We start from the raw sequence: 15,124 nt of genomic DNA, 5'->3' as shown, positions 1-15,124 counted from the left end.
TACTTGACAACACATACACACATTCCTTGAATCCCACAATGAAATCTCTAGCATTCCCAATTGTTCTCTTTATTTAAATACATTTTAAACAGCTATAAGATATTAGAGACATGGAGATGTGATAGAAATGTTGCTTTAGGAAGTTCTTGCTCCTTCGAGGAAAATGCCACCTGGATGCTATTTTACCTCTTATCTCTAGCGCAGGCGCACTCCTGGTCACTAAGCTTGCAGATCCCCTCTGTGCTTCAAGTTTGAATTTCACATTCAAATACCTGACCAAGGAGCAAGGAGTGTAACTCACTGACTGACTGTTTATCCAACATTCCTGAGGCCCTAGGTTCAAACCCCAGCATACAAAAAGTATTTTGCCTGTTAACATATTAAGCAACAATTTAGTCTTAATCCCATGACCTCTTCAAAGACCATGATCCTGATTTCCACTCATTTTTAACTATTTCCATAGTAACATCTTAGAACTGATTCTGAAACTTTAAAAAAACGTGATTCTAAACCGTATTAATGTTACAACCCTTTAATACAGTTCCTCATGTTATGGATGCCCCAACCATACAATTTCTTGCTACTTCCTAACTTTAATTTTACTACTCTTATAAATCATAATGTAAATATATGATAGGCAACCCCTGTGAAGTGTTGCTTGGCACCAATATGTGTTTCTACACAGGTTGAGAATCACTGCTTTAAACCAGATGCCTCGCTCAAACTGGAAAATATACACAGCAGTATATCACCAGTGGCTTCCTTGATAAACCAAATTATATGTACTCTAAATATTACATATGTATTCTTACATATTTGATTTAATCATATGTAGATTTTTCTTAGGGAAACAGTTTTGCAATAGGAAAAAAGGGAAACTTTAATATTCATTCACCTGTCATAACCTCCTATGTCTCAAATTTATTTGATCTAAATTCAAATCTACTTTTCAGTATCACCAAGATCTCTAGACTGAGACCCCTTCTGGCTGGGTTAGGTGTCCCTCCTCTGTGCAAGGCAGCATTCAGTGCTTACCTCATTATGGCATACATCACACTGTTTTGTAATAGCTGTTGACATGTGCATCTTTCCTTTACATTCCAAGTTCCTTAGAATCAAAACCACATTCTAAGAATGTGTACCCATGAGACTTAGATCAGTGTGACTAATTTGAACAGACACTGGCTTCTTAATGAATAAATATTGAACTAGCATTGACCTGCATGAATCAGACGGATTAAGCTCTAATTCTTCGACTTTCATATGACACTAGAAAAGTCAGCCCAATTCTCTGGATCTCAATTTTGTCATCTGTAAAGTGGAGTGATAATCCTTATTCTACCCGTTTCATAGAGGTGTCAGCCTTGAGTATTTGTAAATGTTAGTCATGCGAGTTATTGCTTGCTCCAAATGGCTCTCGTGCTCTTGTTTCTTAGCATTGCTCTCCTTGGTTCACTGGAATCACCTTGCTATTGCTTCTTGACATCAGCAGTTCAGAGCTGACTAACCATTAATTGCTCCAGACTGTTTACTTTTCATTCCCCTAAAGAAGATAAGGCACAGCCAGGGTATCAGCAGTCCTGATATTGTGCAAGTTCCTTCTCCAAGGAATAGGTAGTTATTCAAACATGAAAAGATATTTCCCAGAACTTCCTGGAAGATTTTGGTTTTTGTTTGTTTTGAGACCAGTTCTTACAAAGCTCAAGCTAGCCCAGAACCTGCAATGTTGCTAAGGATGCCTCTGAACTGATCTCTTGCCTCCACCTTCCAAATGCTGGGATTGCAAATGTATGCCACCAAGGTTGGCCTAGGAAGAATGATTAAATTATTCTAATTCTTTAGATTTCTATTACATTCAACTACGGAAATATGGGAGGTCAGAAAATCATTAAAGATAACATAGAAGGCAATTAGCCTCAGAAATCTGGACTATAAAGAGATCTATAAGCCAACTAAATAAAAATTTGTTCAAATGAGATTTTTGATAAAAATACTTCATTATTACATTTATTTATCACATATGTGCATGTGTTCCCACATCACATCATATGTGTGGAGGTCAGAAGATAATTCTGTGTTGTTGGTTCTCATTTTCCATCTTGTAGAACGTAGGGATCAAACTCAGGTCATCAGGTGTGGTGACAAGTGCCTTTTCCAATGAGTCATCTAATTGACTCTAGAACTCAAGTTTTATTTGACTGAAAATCCACCAGCCTTGTCTCCAGTGCTCAGTTGATACTGATGTCTTAGCCTCCAAAGTATCACACCTGACACAAACCATCACACCTGGTCCAGATGACATTTTAATCTTGGACTTCCAGCCTACAAAACTGTGAGAAAATAAATCTTTGTTGCTTAAGCCACCCAGCCTATGGTAATTTGTATAGAAGCTTAGACTAATGCAGCCCCCAAGGTCAACTAATTATCAGTCTCTCAGGAGAACACAGACAGCAGGATTTTGGGAGCTCCGGGATCATTTAATGTCTGCCCAGCTTCTTTATTTTACCTTCACACTATAATGGAACCAGGCTTTCTTTCCTGTAATTGCATAAAAATAAGCCAAATGATCTGAGTATATAGAACCACAACAAAACTTGCCTCAAAAGTCATCTGGTAGGGTGCTGTGACTGATGTATCTTGAGGACGGCCCTCCTGCTCTGAAGTAAGAGTCAGCTTTGTAGAGAGCCTGGGCAGAACAGGCTGTATTTCTATATGAGAAGGAATGTCAACAAATCAGAACAGCATCAGGAACCTTGAAGGCCTTTACCTGACTAAAGATTACCTGCAAAAAGCAAAATATGGGAACTGGTTATACATCAGCAAGTTTTCCAACATTTAGAATTACTTTCTAGTGGAAAGATAGCTCTTTGTAATATTTTAGATTAGTTAAACCAATATGAAATTTCAGTTTCGATAAAGTCATGTCTAGTGCCAGACATTCTAGCTGATAGTCCTACATTTTTTGACAAATTAGCTTATGGCTTAATAAACACAAGTCCATTAAGGGAATTAATTTAGAGCTGAAAACTGAAAAGTTCAATAATGACTGTTTCAGGCATGTGCTTTTTAAACTATTGTAGCCCTTAACAAGAGTCAAATTCTTACCATTTTTATTTAAGGATTAACTTCTTTGTATTTCTAAGTGTTGACTCAGAGCTAGCTTTCCACAAAGCAGCTGGGAGGGGCATAGATTATCCACAACAAAGAGAATGTAGTACACACTATCTTTCTTCTTTATTTCTTGACTAGAGTTACAAACCGAAACCAAACCAAAACAAAAACCTTCCTCTTAATAAAACAGTCCCCTACAGAAACGATAAAGAATAAAGCCACTATACCAAGTTAATTCAACTTTAAAAGTCTAGTAACAATAAATTCACCTTGAAATAATAATGTTTAAACTATTAAAAAAAGTAAGTGTTTTCCCAAGATAAAAACTTAGACATTCATTTTAATAGGGATCATTGTGTTCTTCTAATGTAATTCAGTCCACAAAGCCCGGAATAAAATGGCAGCAAGGTCACACCACATTGAAACTCAGTGACCTTGCCACTGAACTTTACATCAATCTTTAGGTTACCAGTGCAGTACTGACTGCCTTACTTAGAGAAACCTCGCCTTTCTGATTCAATTACTTCTGTAAAATAAGGAACAACTGTTTAAAACAGTAAGATAGTAAGGGAACAGGTATGCCGGAGAAAAGGGGTTGTAAATGTCTCTGAATTCTTTAGATTAATCTTAATAACCATTTAAAATAAACTAAGTACTTTAAAAAAGTCTACTCCAAACATCCTAATCTACACACCAAAAAGGAAGTGAGCAAGCAAACAAGATACAGATCGAACGCCTGAGTAAAGTATATAAAGGTGAAAGAATCAAAAACGTTATTTCAAGATAAACTGAACCTATGTTGAAATCTCATGTTCATGTTCAAGCATACACTATAAAACAAATACTTTCAAATTTAATAAAGACACATTCATGGTGGGAAAAAAAAGAAAAACATGTAATGATCCAGAATGGATAAAAAAAGAGACTTATTTGCTAAGCCTGACAACCTGAGTTCAATTCCTGGGCCCCACATGGTGGAAAAAGAGAATGGACTCCTACAAGTTGCCCTCTGACATCCACACACGTACCAGGACATGAATAAACATTGCCTGCTCACTTGAGGGATAGCTAGAGCAAAAGAAACTGGTAGCAACATCACTGCTGTGTGACAAAGGCCTTAGGGGTGTAATGTAAGCAGCCACAGGACTCAGAACTATACAATGCAGGTAGTGAGATGTAGAAGCTGTGCATGCCATTACCAAGGTAAAGTACAATTCAAGACATACACCATTCAAGCTGGAGCTCAGCAACCTGAGGACCTCTGACCTACCAATTGTCAACTTGAAATGTTTTTAAGGTAAACAGATAGTGGGCAATTGACTCTAAATTCCCAAGCAACAAAGCTACAGCAAACAACACTGTTCCTGAGTTAATAACGAGACATTACAAAATAAATATCTATACCTTTAACAAAGAATAAGAAGAAGCCATGAAACAAGAACCCACTGTCCAAGAAATCTTGGAATTTAAAGATATAAGGTTTGAAATTAAATTTCAATTAATTTAATTAAATTAATTAAATTAATTCGATTAACTGGGTTCTGGAGAGATAGCTAAGCAGTTAAGAGCACTTACTGCTCTTACAGAGGGTCTAGATTTGATTCCCAGCATCTCCATGATTCATAACCATCTAAAACTTCAGTTCCTGGGTTCCAATGCGTTCTGACATCCACAGACATCAGCCACTCATGAGATACAGATAATACATACAAACAAAACACTTACACATAAAATGAATAAATTTAATACAAATAAACCTTTTTTTTCTGGGAAAAGTGGCTTTATTAGTGTAGCAGGATCACAACAGGACTTAGGAATTAGCATTGGGGCCCTTCTTCTTGCCAAAGGTGGGCACAACATTGACAAAATTGGTTATACTCTTGGCTTGGCCTGTCTTCTTCTTTTCTTGTTTGGCCACCCTGGGAGTCTGACCTCTCACTTTTCCAGCATGAGCCAGGGAACCATGAACTTTACCTCCCAGCATGTGGCCAGCTACTTCCAGAGTGGTCGGGGCCTATATGCCACACTGGCTTAGGGTGGCCTCTTCCTCCAGCAGTGAGCATGACTTGATCTTCAGATCAATGACTTCCAGTGAGGTCATCTGAGCTTTGATCTGGGCTTCTGGCCAGTCACCTCGAGGGTATATAGTTCCTGGGCTTGGACAAAGAGCTGCATGTTGGCTGCTAACCCATGGACACCACTGCTGTTACCTCAAAGAAGGACTACAAATAAATCTTTAAAAATACAAATACTTATAAGATAAAATGGAACTCAAATATCTACCAAATGATAAATACTGGACTTAACAAAATCTAAGATATCACTTCAACCATAAAAAGAAATTAAAGTGCACACTGGCCAGTCAACTTGACATACAAACTAGAGTTATCTAAAGGAGAGAGCCCTAATTGAGAAAATGCTGCCACAAGATCAGGCTACAAGATATTTTCTTATTTAGTTATTGATAGGCAAGAGTCTAGCCCATTGTGGCTGGTGCCATCCCTGGACTAGGTGGTTCTGGGTTCTGTAAGAAAGCAGGCTGAGCAAGCCAGTAAACAGCATCCCTTTATGACTTCTATGTCAGCTCCTGACTCACAGGTTCCTGCCTTGTTTGAGATGCCGTCCAGACTTCCTTCAGTGATAACACTGACATGCAAGTGTAAGACAGATATACCCTTTCCTCCCCAACTTGCTTTCAACCAACTATCATGAAGTTTCATTACATCAATAGAAACACTAAGACACACTGTAATAAAAAAATGCTTAAGTAAAACACCAGACACAAAAGGTTATGTATCATACTCCATAATGTTCAAAAAAGGCAAATCAATAAAGGGGGAAAAAAAACCAAATTAATGTTGCTAAGGCACAGGAATTGAGGGCAAGAAGAATGATTACTTCTTGATTCAGGATATTTTTTTAGGTGATGAAAATACTGGAATTAGATAATATTTATGATTAGATAATAATTGAGAGCATGTGATTAGATAATGAATTAGATAAATATTGAAATGTATGAAAAAAACTGGGTGAACATCAAAGCATCAAAAGAGCATATTATGACTTGTGAAATTTATATCAATTAACAGCAAAATCCAAAAGAAGTACTGACAAATTATTATAAAATAAATATGTGTGTGCACTCGTGTGTGTGTGTGTGTATGTGTGTGTTACTATTTTAACACACTAGCCAGGTACAAAGAAATCTAATTTTCTAACAAACAAAACAAGGCTGGTGGACTGGTTCCACAGGCTTGCCCTGGAAGCCTGACCACAGAAGTTATATCCTTGGATCCGACATTGGAAGTTTACAACCAACTCTAGATAGTTGTTCTCTGACCTCCACCAACAGGCCACACCTGGAAAAGCTTTTACCTAGCAAGGATAAGACTTCTCTATGTCCTCCCAGATGAGGTCCCTTCTCCCCTTGTCTTTCTCAACCTACATATTATAGCCCCTCCCTGGGGCCAAGTGCCATTAAGGTAGGGTTACCTACAATGGGTAGTGGGAGCAGCTGGACATTCAACTGAGAGTCTCAGGACACTCTCTCTACCCCTCTGTGAGGGGGTGTTAACAGTCAGCAAGCCCAGCTGGGACAATCTTTTTGCAGAGGGCACAGCTGAATCCCCCAAGATGGCAGTTGCTTGGCCTGGAGAACAGTCATAATACACACATACAAAAATACAATAATATGATAAAATGTTTTAAAAGCCACATATCTAAACATATCACAACAAAACTCAGAATAACAAAGATAAAGAAAGAACCCCCAAAAGCCATAGGGACCATAAATAAATAAAACTAATTAAAGAAACATAAGTTAGGGTCAGGGCAGTGGCTCAGTGGATAAGGGCACTTGCTGTGCGAGCCTGGTAACCTGAGTCTGATCCCAGGACTGTATGTTCTATCAAGAATGGTGGAAGGAGAGAGCCAATTTCACAACCTTGTACTCTGATCTCTGTATTTATGGCATTGCATACTCTACCCCTACCAGCTCACCCCACCTGGAAACAGACACAGTAATATGAGAGGCAGGGATAAAGAGGAATGTTAGATTTCTTATCAGCAAGACTTAGTGCAAAGAGATGACCTGGTACCTGCACCCTCAAAGATAAGAAAACTACCTTTGATTCTGGACCTTCTTCTCTTCCCCACCTCTTTTTTGAAGTGTTGTGGATCGAACTCAGGATCTCACAGATGCTATGCAGATGCTCTCTCTATCACTAGCAACAGCCTCCACTTCTTATTCTTCGTATTCTTAGTATGGAGCAGGTTCCCCAGCTCCATATAGACTTTTAAGATAGGTGACTACCATTAAAAAAATAAGAAACTTGAGCTGGAGAGATGGGTCAGCCATTAAAGGTAAACACACATCCAAATATACAAAACCCAACTAACAAAAAAACTTATCTGGCAACAAGAGCTCAGAAGAACACCTGATTACCATGTATAATGTCCTTGGTTCAGTTTATAGCCCATGCAGAGAAAAGGAAGGGAGGGAGAGAGGGTGAGAAGGGGAAGGAAAGAAGGAAAGAGAGAGGGGAGGAAGGAAGGGGGAATAGGGAGGGGAAGAAAGAAGGGAAGGGAAAGGGAAAGTAAGAGAGGGGGAAGAAAAGAAGAGCATAGAAGAAAAGAGGAGAGGGGAGGAGGGGGGAGGAGAGGGGAGAGGAGAGGAAGAGATTGATTTTAAATATTTATCAGGGGGTGAAAGAGATGGCTTAGCAGGTAAAGGCACTTGCAGCCAAGCCTGATGACTTGATTTGATTCCCACATGGTAGATAGAGAGAATATAGACTCTGGTAAGTTGTCCCCTAACTTCCACACGTACATCTTACACAAAACAGATGTTTTAAAAGTTTATATTAAGAAGCCCTTATTCTAAGTAACACCAAACCAACCAGCATAACCATTTAAAAAGAACTGATATTGTCAGGCAGTGGTGTCAGGTGCTCACTTACCTATAATCTCAGCACGTGGGAGGAGAGGTCTACAGAGTGAATTCCAGGACAGCCAAGGCTACATAGAGAAATCCTGCCTTTAAAAAAGACTTGACACTTTTGCAGGTCATATAGAGGGAGAACATGAGACTATTCATATTAAACTATCTCTTCATACAGGTCCTTAATGATTAAGGTTGATGGAAAATTTTTAATTCTGTTCCAGTATAAACATTCACCAAAACAAGTTCTTGGGACCTCTCCAGCAATGAAGGTACAGAATTTGGAGGCACAGAATGACACTAAGTCAGATGACTGTGGAAAATGTCTGGATTTTCCTTAAACTTATGACTTAAAATGTATAAAGGCAAGACTGAACAAGGTCAAGGTGACATGACTGATAAAATAAAACATCAATATCCTTTAGAGGAAGATAACAGGATATAGAATATGGCTGTGCACAGCCTAATATAAAATAAAATTGTACAATCCAGATGTGGTGGCACATGCTTGTAATCCAGTGGTTCTCAACCTGTGAGTGGAGACCTCGCTGGGATCAAGTATCAGGTATTTATATTATAATTCATAGTAGTAGCAAAATTACTGTTATGGAGTAGCAATGAAATAATTTTATAGTTGGGGGTCACCACAACATGAGAATTGTATTAAAGGGTCGCAGCATTAGGAATTTTGAGAAATACTGCTGTAACTCTAGCACGCCAGAGGCTGAGGTCAAAGCATTTGTTCAGGTTTGAAGACGTTCTGGCATACTTGGTAAATACCAGCTCAGCCATGACTGTAGAGTGGGACCCTACCTAACACAAAACAAATAAATACATAATTTAAAAATATGCACAAAAGGAAATATAAACGAGAAAAACAGTAGTGATCACAAGTCAAAGAAAGTAGTGGTGATACACACCCGTAACCACACCTCGGGGCAAGAGGATTGCATGAGTTTCAGATCAACAAGACATGTGTAATTGAGAGAGAGCGAGACAGACACACAGACACACGCAGAGAGACAGGTTCAGACATAAAGAGGTGACCAACAGAAACGGGGCTTGGTACAGTATAGATCAAAGCCCCTACCAAGGGCTCAGCATTGCTACCAAAGTTCCACACCAGCCTCATGGTTCTTGCTGAATCAGTTTCTGTCCAGTTTGAACCTGAGAACTGGGGGGGTCACACACTGCTTCCAACATCCTGTGTCATTAGTGGCACCCTTTTTTGTTTTCCAGTCCCTAATATCCATAGAGACCTCTGTACTAAGAATTCTGGAATTTTGGTTGCTTTAAAAAATGCAGAACTATTACAAGAATGTTTTTGCTTTGATATGGATGTAGGATATGAGTTGTTTCAGCTTGTCCTAAGCAACTGACTATGATTTGTCTCGTGCTCTAGCAGGAGCATGATTTTGCCAGCTGCAGACAGTTTGTGATTGTGTGACATTTGTTATTCTAGGGACTAGAGCAGACATTGTCCTAAAGAACTTGATGCCCCTAATGAGTTCCTTTGATGCTTGTCTGGAAGACTTTCCTCCTAGCTCCATAGCTATGGGACTGAATATTCTCTGATTACCACCATCTGCACCTGCAAGCTTAATCTTCGACATCAGGATATCAAATTTCTTCTTGTTTCTTCTTTGCGTGCAACCACGACCAACCAACAACCCAATAACTGTCTCTTGGGGCCCTGACATTTATATATCCTCTGAGAAGGTATATAAATGCAGCCTTACCTTATTTACATGACTCACTAATAACTATATCGCTAATATCTATACTATCACAAACCTTTAGGGACAAACCATGTTGAAATTCCCTCTTCAGGGAGATAGTGGCACATGTCTTTAATCTCAGCATTAGGAAGGCAAGGAGGCAGATCTCCGTGGCTAGCCCGGTCTACCAAGTGAGTTCCAGGACAGCCAGAGCTACACAGAGAAAATCTGTCTTGAAAAAAAATTAAAATAAATAAAAAATAAAACTTCCTTCTGCAACCCCCTTACACACACACACACACACACACACACACACACACACACACACACACACACGCCTTTAGATATTTATCATATTATCATATCAGAGACTACACACCATTGTTCTACACAGTATCTACCCCTTCTCCCCAGGTCTGAATAACAGAACCATGATTCTACCAAAGTTCATTCTGGGGAACCAATGAGTTTATTGGTTTTGTTTTGTTTTACAAAGCAAAGATGAGGGGTTACTTACAGGAGTGTGGGTGCTCCTGGAAAGCATTTACCCAGCAGGAATGGAGGTTCTTTCTCTCTAGTCTTTCCTTCCTATATACTCTAGCCTTTCTCTAAGGCCTCATGCAATTAGGAAAAGACTTGCCCACCTGTGATAATCAATCCTTTTGCATGAGGCACAGGTGATGTGGTGGTTTGATTAGGAATGGCCCCCATAGACTCATGAGGTTGAATGCTTGGCCCATGGGGCTTAGCACTATTAGGAGGTGTGCCCTTGTTGGAGGAAGTATGTCACTCTAGAGATGTGCTTTGAGGTTTCCTAGTGCTTAAGCTCCAACCAGTATGAAACTGTATCCACTTGGCTGCCTTTGGATCAAGGTGTAGAATTCTTGGCTCCTTCAGTCTGATTGGATGCTGTTATGCTTTCCATCATGATGATAATATACTAAACCCTTGAAACCGTAAGCCAGCTCCAAATAAATGTTGTACTTCATAAGAGTTAACTTTATAAGAGTTAGTTGTGGTGTCTCTTCACAGCAATTGAAACCCTAAGACAGGTGAACTCTCCAAGAGAGCAGTTCTTGGCTCAGAAGACATGCTAAATTCAGGGCAGATGTTAAAGCTTCTATTATAGATGTGTTCATTTATAAAAAGATACTTCCAATTAAATGTTAGCTTAATTAATGCATGGACTCAGAAGCAAAAGCAAAGGATGCTTTTGGGTTTTATTTTGACACAGGGTTTCTCTGTGTAGGTCTGGCTGTCCTGGAACTCATTCTGTTGACCATACTGGCCTTGAAATCAGAGCTCCACCTGCCTCTGCCTCCTGAGTGCCAGGATTAAAGGTGTGTGCCACCACCATTTGACTTCTGTCACTATTCTTTTCAAGTGACACACTAACAAACTTGTCTATCCTATGACTGCACTTTTGAGGATCCTGGGTTATTCTGATGGTGGAGAAATGTCACCAAAATAACTGAAGATACAAAGTCATTATTTCCTACTTTTCTTTTTGGTTCCTTCATTACTTTACATGAGCAGAAGGAAACAAAAACAAATCTACTCACTCAAAAATGAGGAATGAACTGATATAGGGAATGTCAGCAGAGAAATGAACACTGTCGAAAATCAAATGAGTCTTTTCCTAAGCCAGCATTCCAAAGACCAAGTCATGCTCAAGTGCCAAGATCATAAGCCCTACCAAGTGAGAAAACAGACAAGTCTGAGTTGAGTATCTCCCAGATGACAAACTAGAGACACACCTGGACCTCAAGGTCCAGCAGGAGCCATCACAGCATCATCAACATCACAGCAGCCAAGGTTTTCACATCTGGGAGTAGTCAGAAAGCTATCATTTTATTTTATTTTATTCATTTTTATTTTATCATTTTACTCCTCAACAGAAATCTCAGAAAACCCAAGTAAAACTCGTGCATGATTTGAGAGAACATTCTGTGGAAAGCATGTAGTCCTTCTGTTCAGAGGAGAATTCTGCCTGAGCCAGCTTGAAAAGCTGTATGAAAAACAAATGAAAGGGCTCCAGAAGCTGCATCCTGACTGCCATGCATGACGCAATACTTCATTGCCTGAAAGTGTGGGCAAGAGGATCTGGGAAACTGGAAGGATGCTGTATTGTAAAGATTCACTGAGATAAGTATGTAACAATAAATATATAACACAAGGCTGAAAGTTGTTTGTGTGTGTGTGTGTCTTTAAGAATTCCTCAGAGCTTTGATATAAATGAATATGGAAGCTGGCAAGATGGCTCAGTAGATAAAGGTGCTTGCTGCCAAGCCTGACAAAACTTGACTTGGATCCTCAGAATCAATGAAGTAGAAAAAGAATGGGCTCCTCCTGTAAATTATCCTCTGACTAAAGTGGAAACTTCTGGTTTCTTTGGAAAATCAGTTATGTTAAATGATGCTTTGCCAGATACAGGGTGAAAGGATGTCTTGCTAAAGCAGACACATGAAAGAATGTTTTGCTGAAGCAGACACAGGTGACAGGCAGCTACATGAAAGGACACGTACTTGATATGTAGAGGGAATAGAAACATGGTCCCACAGACAGTGGGAGCAGGAGCATTGGTCTGCTCTGCTTCACTTCAATACTCTTCACGACAACACGTACTGGTCCACCTTACACTGCATTCATTGTTAAGCTTTGCTGGTGGTGACTGGATAGAAACTCACCAAAGAACTTCTCATGAGGTTCCTGCAGCTTCTTGCCGCTTCTGCAACCCAGACTGGTTGGTGAGCCTTGCAGTTTTTTCTGGATTGAACAGCTTTTGCTGATTCCTGTGTGGTCTGCTGAGTGGACTGAACTGCCACTGCTGATTTGTATTGGTGTTCGCTAGAAGGCTGACTGCTGATGTCCTAACAACAAAGACTGCACTCGCTCCCAAAGAACTATTTCTAGAAAGGTCTACTTTCCCCGTGTCCTAATAGCTTTACTTTTCCACTACTTTTGGTGGGTGGTGGGCTAGAGGAGAGGTTAAATCCTTATTAAAAAGTTGAGAAAATATATGGCAATATCCAACCTCCAAGCACACTAAGGTACACACATACCCATACACTTGCTCACACACACAAACATACCTGAACACATCATGGTTAATGGGCTTCTTGGCTTGGTGAGCTCTTGTATATGCATTTCAAAGTCTTGGATGAAAATTTGATGCAACATTTCTGAACAATTACTTTTCTTGCTGTTTTTCCTTTTCTACAGTTTTACAATATAGAACAAGAGCCAATATAAATGACACAAATCGCAGTCACCAAAAGTGTTTCTCCTGTGCTGTCTTAATTAGCCTCAGTTTTAGAACTGCAGGGACACTTCCACTTAATTTACTGGTGCATTCTTTACAGGTATTATGGTATCATGCTAAAGTACAGTTGTCAGCCCCAGCAAAGCCAATAGTTACTAGTTTTCTGAGTCTCTTGAAGAAACCAAATCATAATAACAACTGGGTCCCAACTTTGCCATTATCACAGATCTCACTATGTAGCCCATGCTACCCTGAGACTTTCTATGTAGACCAGGTTGACCTTGAACTCATAAATATACACCAGTTTCAGCCTCCTAGGTGTTGGGATTAATGACATGCACCACCAGACCCAGCTCTGAATCTTTTTCTTACAGAAGTAATATAGCTCATTTTGGAAAATTAGAAAATTAAGAAAAGGATGCTAGATATAATGGCTCACACCTGTAGTCCCCACTCAGGAGGCCGAGGTAGAAGAATTGAGAGCTCAAGGCCAACCTAGACTATATAGCAAGACTGTCTCAAAGCAAACCAGAAGGAAAAGGTGAAGATAGAGAAAAGGGAAACAAGAACAACAATAAAACTTGTTGGGAGCAGCAAGCTGGCCCAGCGGGTTAAACCTCATGACTGCACAAGTCTGATGACCTGGACCTGTATGTCTCCATGCTCTATGGTGAAAGGTAAAATCAGTCTCCAGAACGTTGTCCTCTGACATCCACATGTATGCTATGGCATGTGTTCACAGCCACAAACATACAGACATTAATCAAAATCATTTATAAGTGTACCCACCATGATAAATCTTGGCATCTTGCTGTATTCTTTTTAGAATCCCCGTTCTTTTGTATTCTGATACAGCTGTATTCATAATGTATGCAATATTGTTTTTTATTTAACATATTATATGCATTTTTCATGTTATAGCATAGTCATCTAGTCATTATTTTTACTAGCTAAACTGTTTACCAGATGTATATGGGCTGGTTCAATAGTAGAACATCACACTCAGTATTTAATCCCCAGTACCAAGAAAAACAAGAAAAAAGATGTTATCATGAGTTAGATATTTTTCTATTAATATCCATTTAGCTATTGTCCTAGTCAGGGTTTCTATTCCTGCACAAACATCATGACCAAGAAGCAGGTTGGGGAGGAAAGGGTTTATTCAGCTTATGCTTCCACATTGTTGTTCATCACCAGAGGAAGTCAGGACTGGAACCCAAGCAGGTCAGGAAGCAGGAGCTGATGCAGAGGCCATGGAGGGATGTTACCTACAGGCTTGCTTCCTCTGGCTTGCTCAGCCTGCTTTCTTATAGAACCCAGGTCTACCAGCCCAGTGATGGCACCACCCACAATGGGCTGGGCCCTCTCCCCTTGATCACAAGTTGAGAACATGCCTTACAGCAGGATCTCTTGGAGGCATTTCCTCAACTGAGGCTCCTTTCTCTGTGATAACTCCAGCTTGTGTGAAGTTGACACAAAACCAGCCAGTATAATTGACCCCTTGTCAACCTGACACACAAACATAGAGTTGCAAAAATAAAAAATGAAGAGATAATAAGAAATATTAAGGGGATGTTAGAGAGATAGCTCAGCAGTTAAAAGCATTATCTGCTCTTCCAAAGGATCTGGGTTTGGTTCCCAGCACCCATGTGGCTACTCACAACTGTTTGTAACTCTTAAAAAAAAAAAAAAAAATCTAATGCCCTCTTCTAGCCTCCTCTTGTACACAAATGATACACAGACAAAATATACAAAATAATAAGGGAAGCAAAAGAACACAGAAACCTATTCATCTTAGTTTCTTTGGTCTTTAGTCAACCTTTATAAAATCTTCCCTAGTGTAAGGCAAATTAGGCAGCCAGAAACTCTTTAGAATGTATCAAAATCTTGGTCTCACCTGGTTTAATGGATAACTAGTGATTTATAAAACCACAAGTTCTTCTCTTTAAACTTTGGGTAATACACTGAGGTAAGTCTGGATTTCCTCATCTCTTAAATAGATAACATGTCTGACCTACCTCTCAAAAAATGAATGATGTCATGTCTTGCTTAAAGAATAGGAGAGCTGGGCTTGGTGGCTCTTGCCTTTAACCC

The 15,124-nt window shown here is 39.6% G+C and overlaps 1 protein-coding gene and 1 pseudogene across 2 annotated transcripts in view; both read right to left on the bottom strand.

Annotated features, from left to right (window-relative positions):
* The window catches only part of TOP6BL (TOP6B like initiator of meiotic double strand breaks), a gene marked incomplete at both ends in the record, with an annotated part of 68,530 nt that overhangs the window by 38,570 nt on the left and 14,836 nt on the right, over nt 1-15,124 (bottom strand). Inside the window, one exon of the mRNA XM_080912440.1 lies at nt 2,599-2,708. Within this exon, the coding sequence (XP_080768566.1) occupies nt 2,599-2,708 (110 nt within the window). The remainder of the gene's footprint in view (nt 1-2,598; nt 2,709-15,124) is intronic.
* On the bottom strand, nt 4,922-5,286 carry LOC308417264 (ubiquitin-like FUBI-ribosomal protein eS30 fusion protein; annotated as a pseudogene). Its single transcript has one exon. The product of its transcript is annotated as a ubiquitin-like FUBI-ribosomal protein eS30 fusion protein (transcript).

The sequence above is a fragment of the Micromys minutus genome (genome assembly GCF_963924665.1).
Source record: "Micromys minutus genome assembly, chromosome: 2".
Lineage (NCBI taxonomy): Eukaryota > Metazoa > Chordata > Mammalia > Rodentia > Muridae > Micromys > Micromys minutus.
This window is presented reverse-complemented; position numbering and strand designations above follow the sequence as displayed.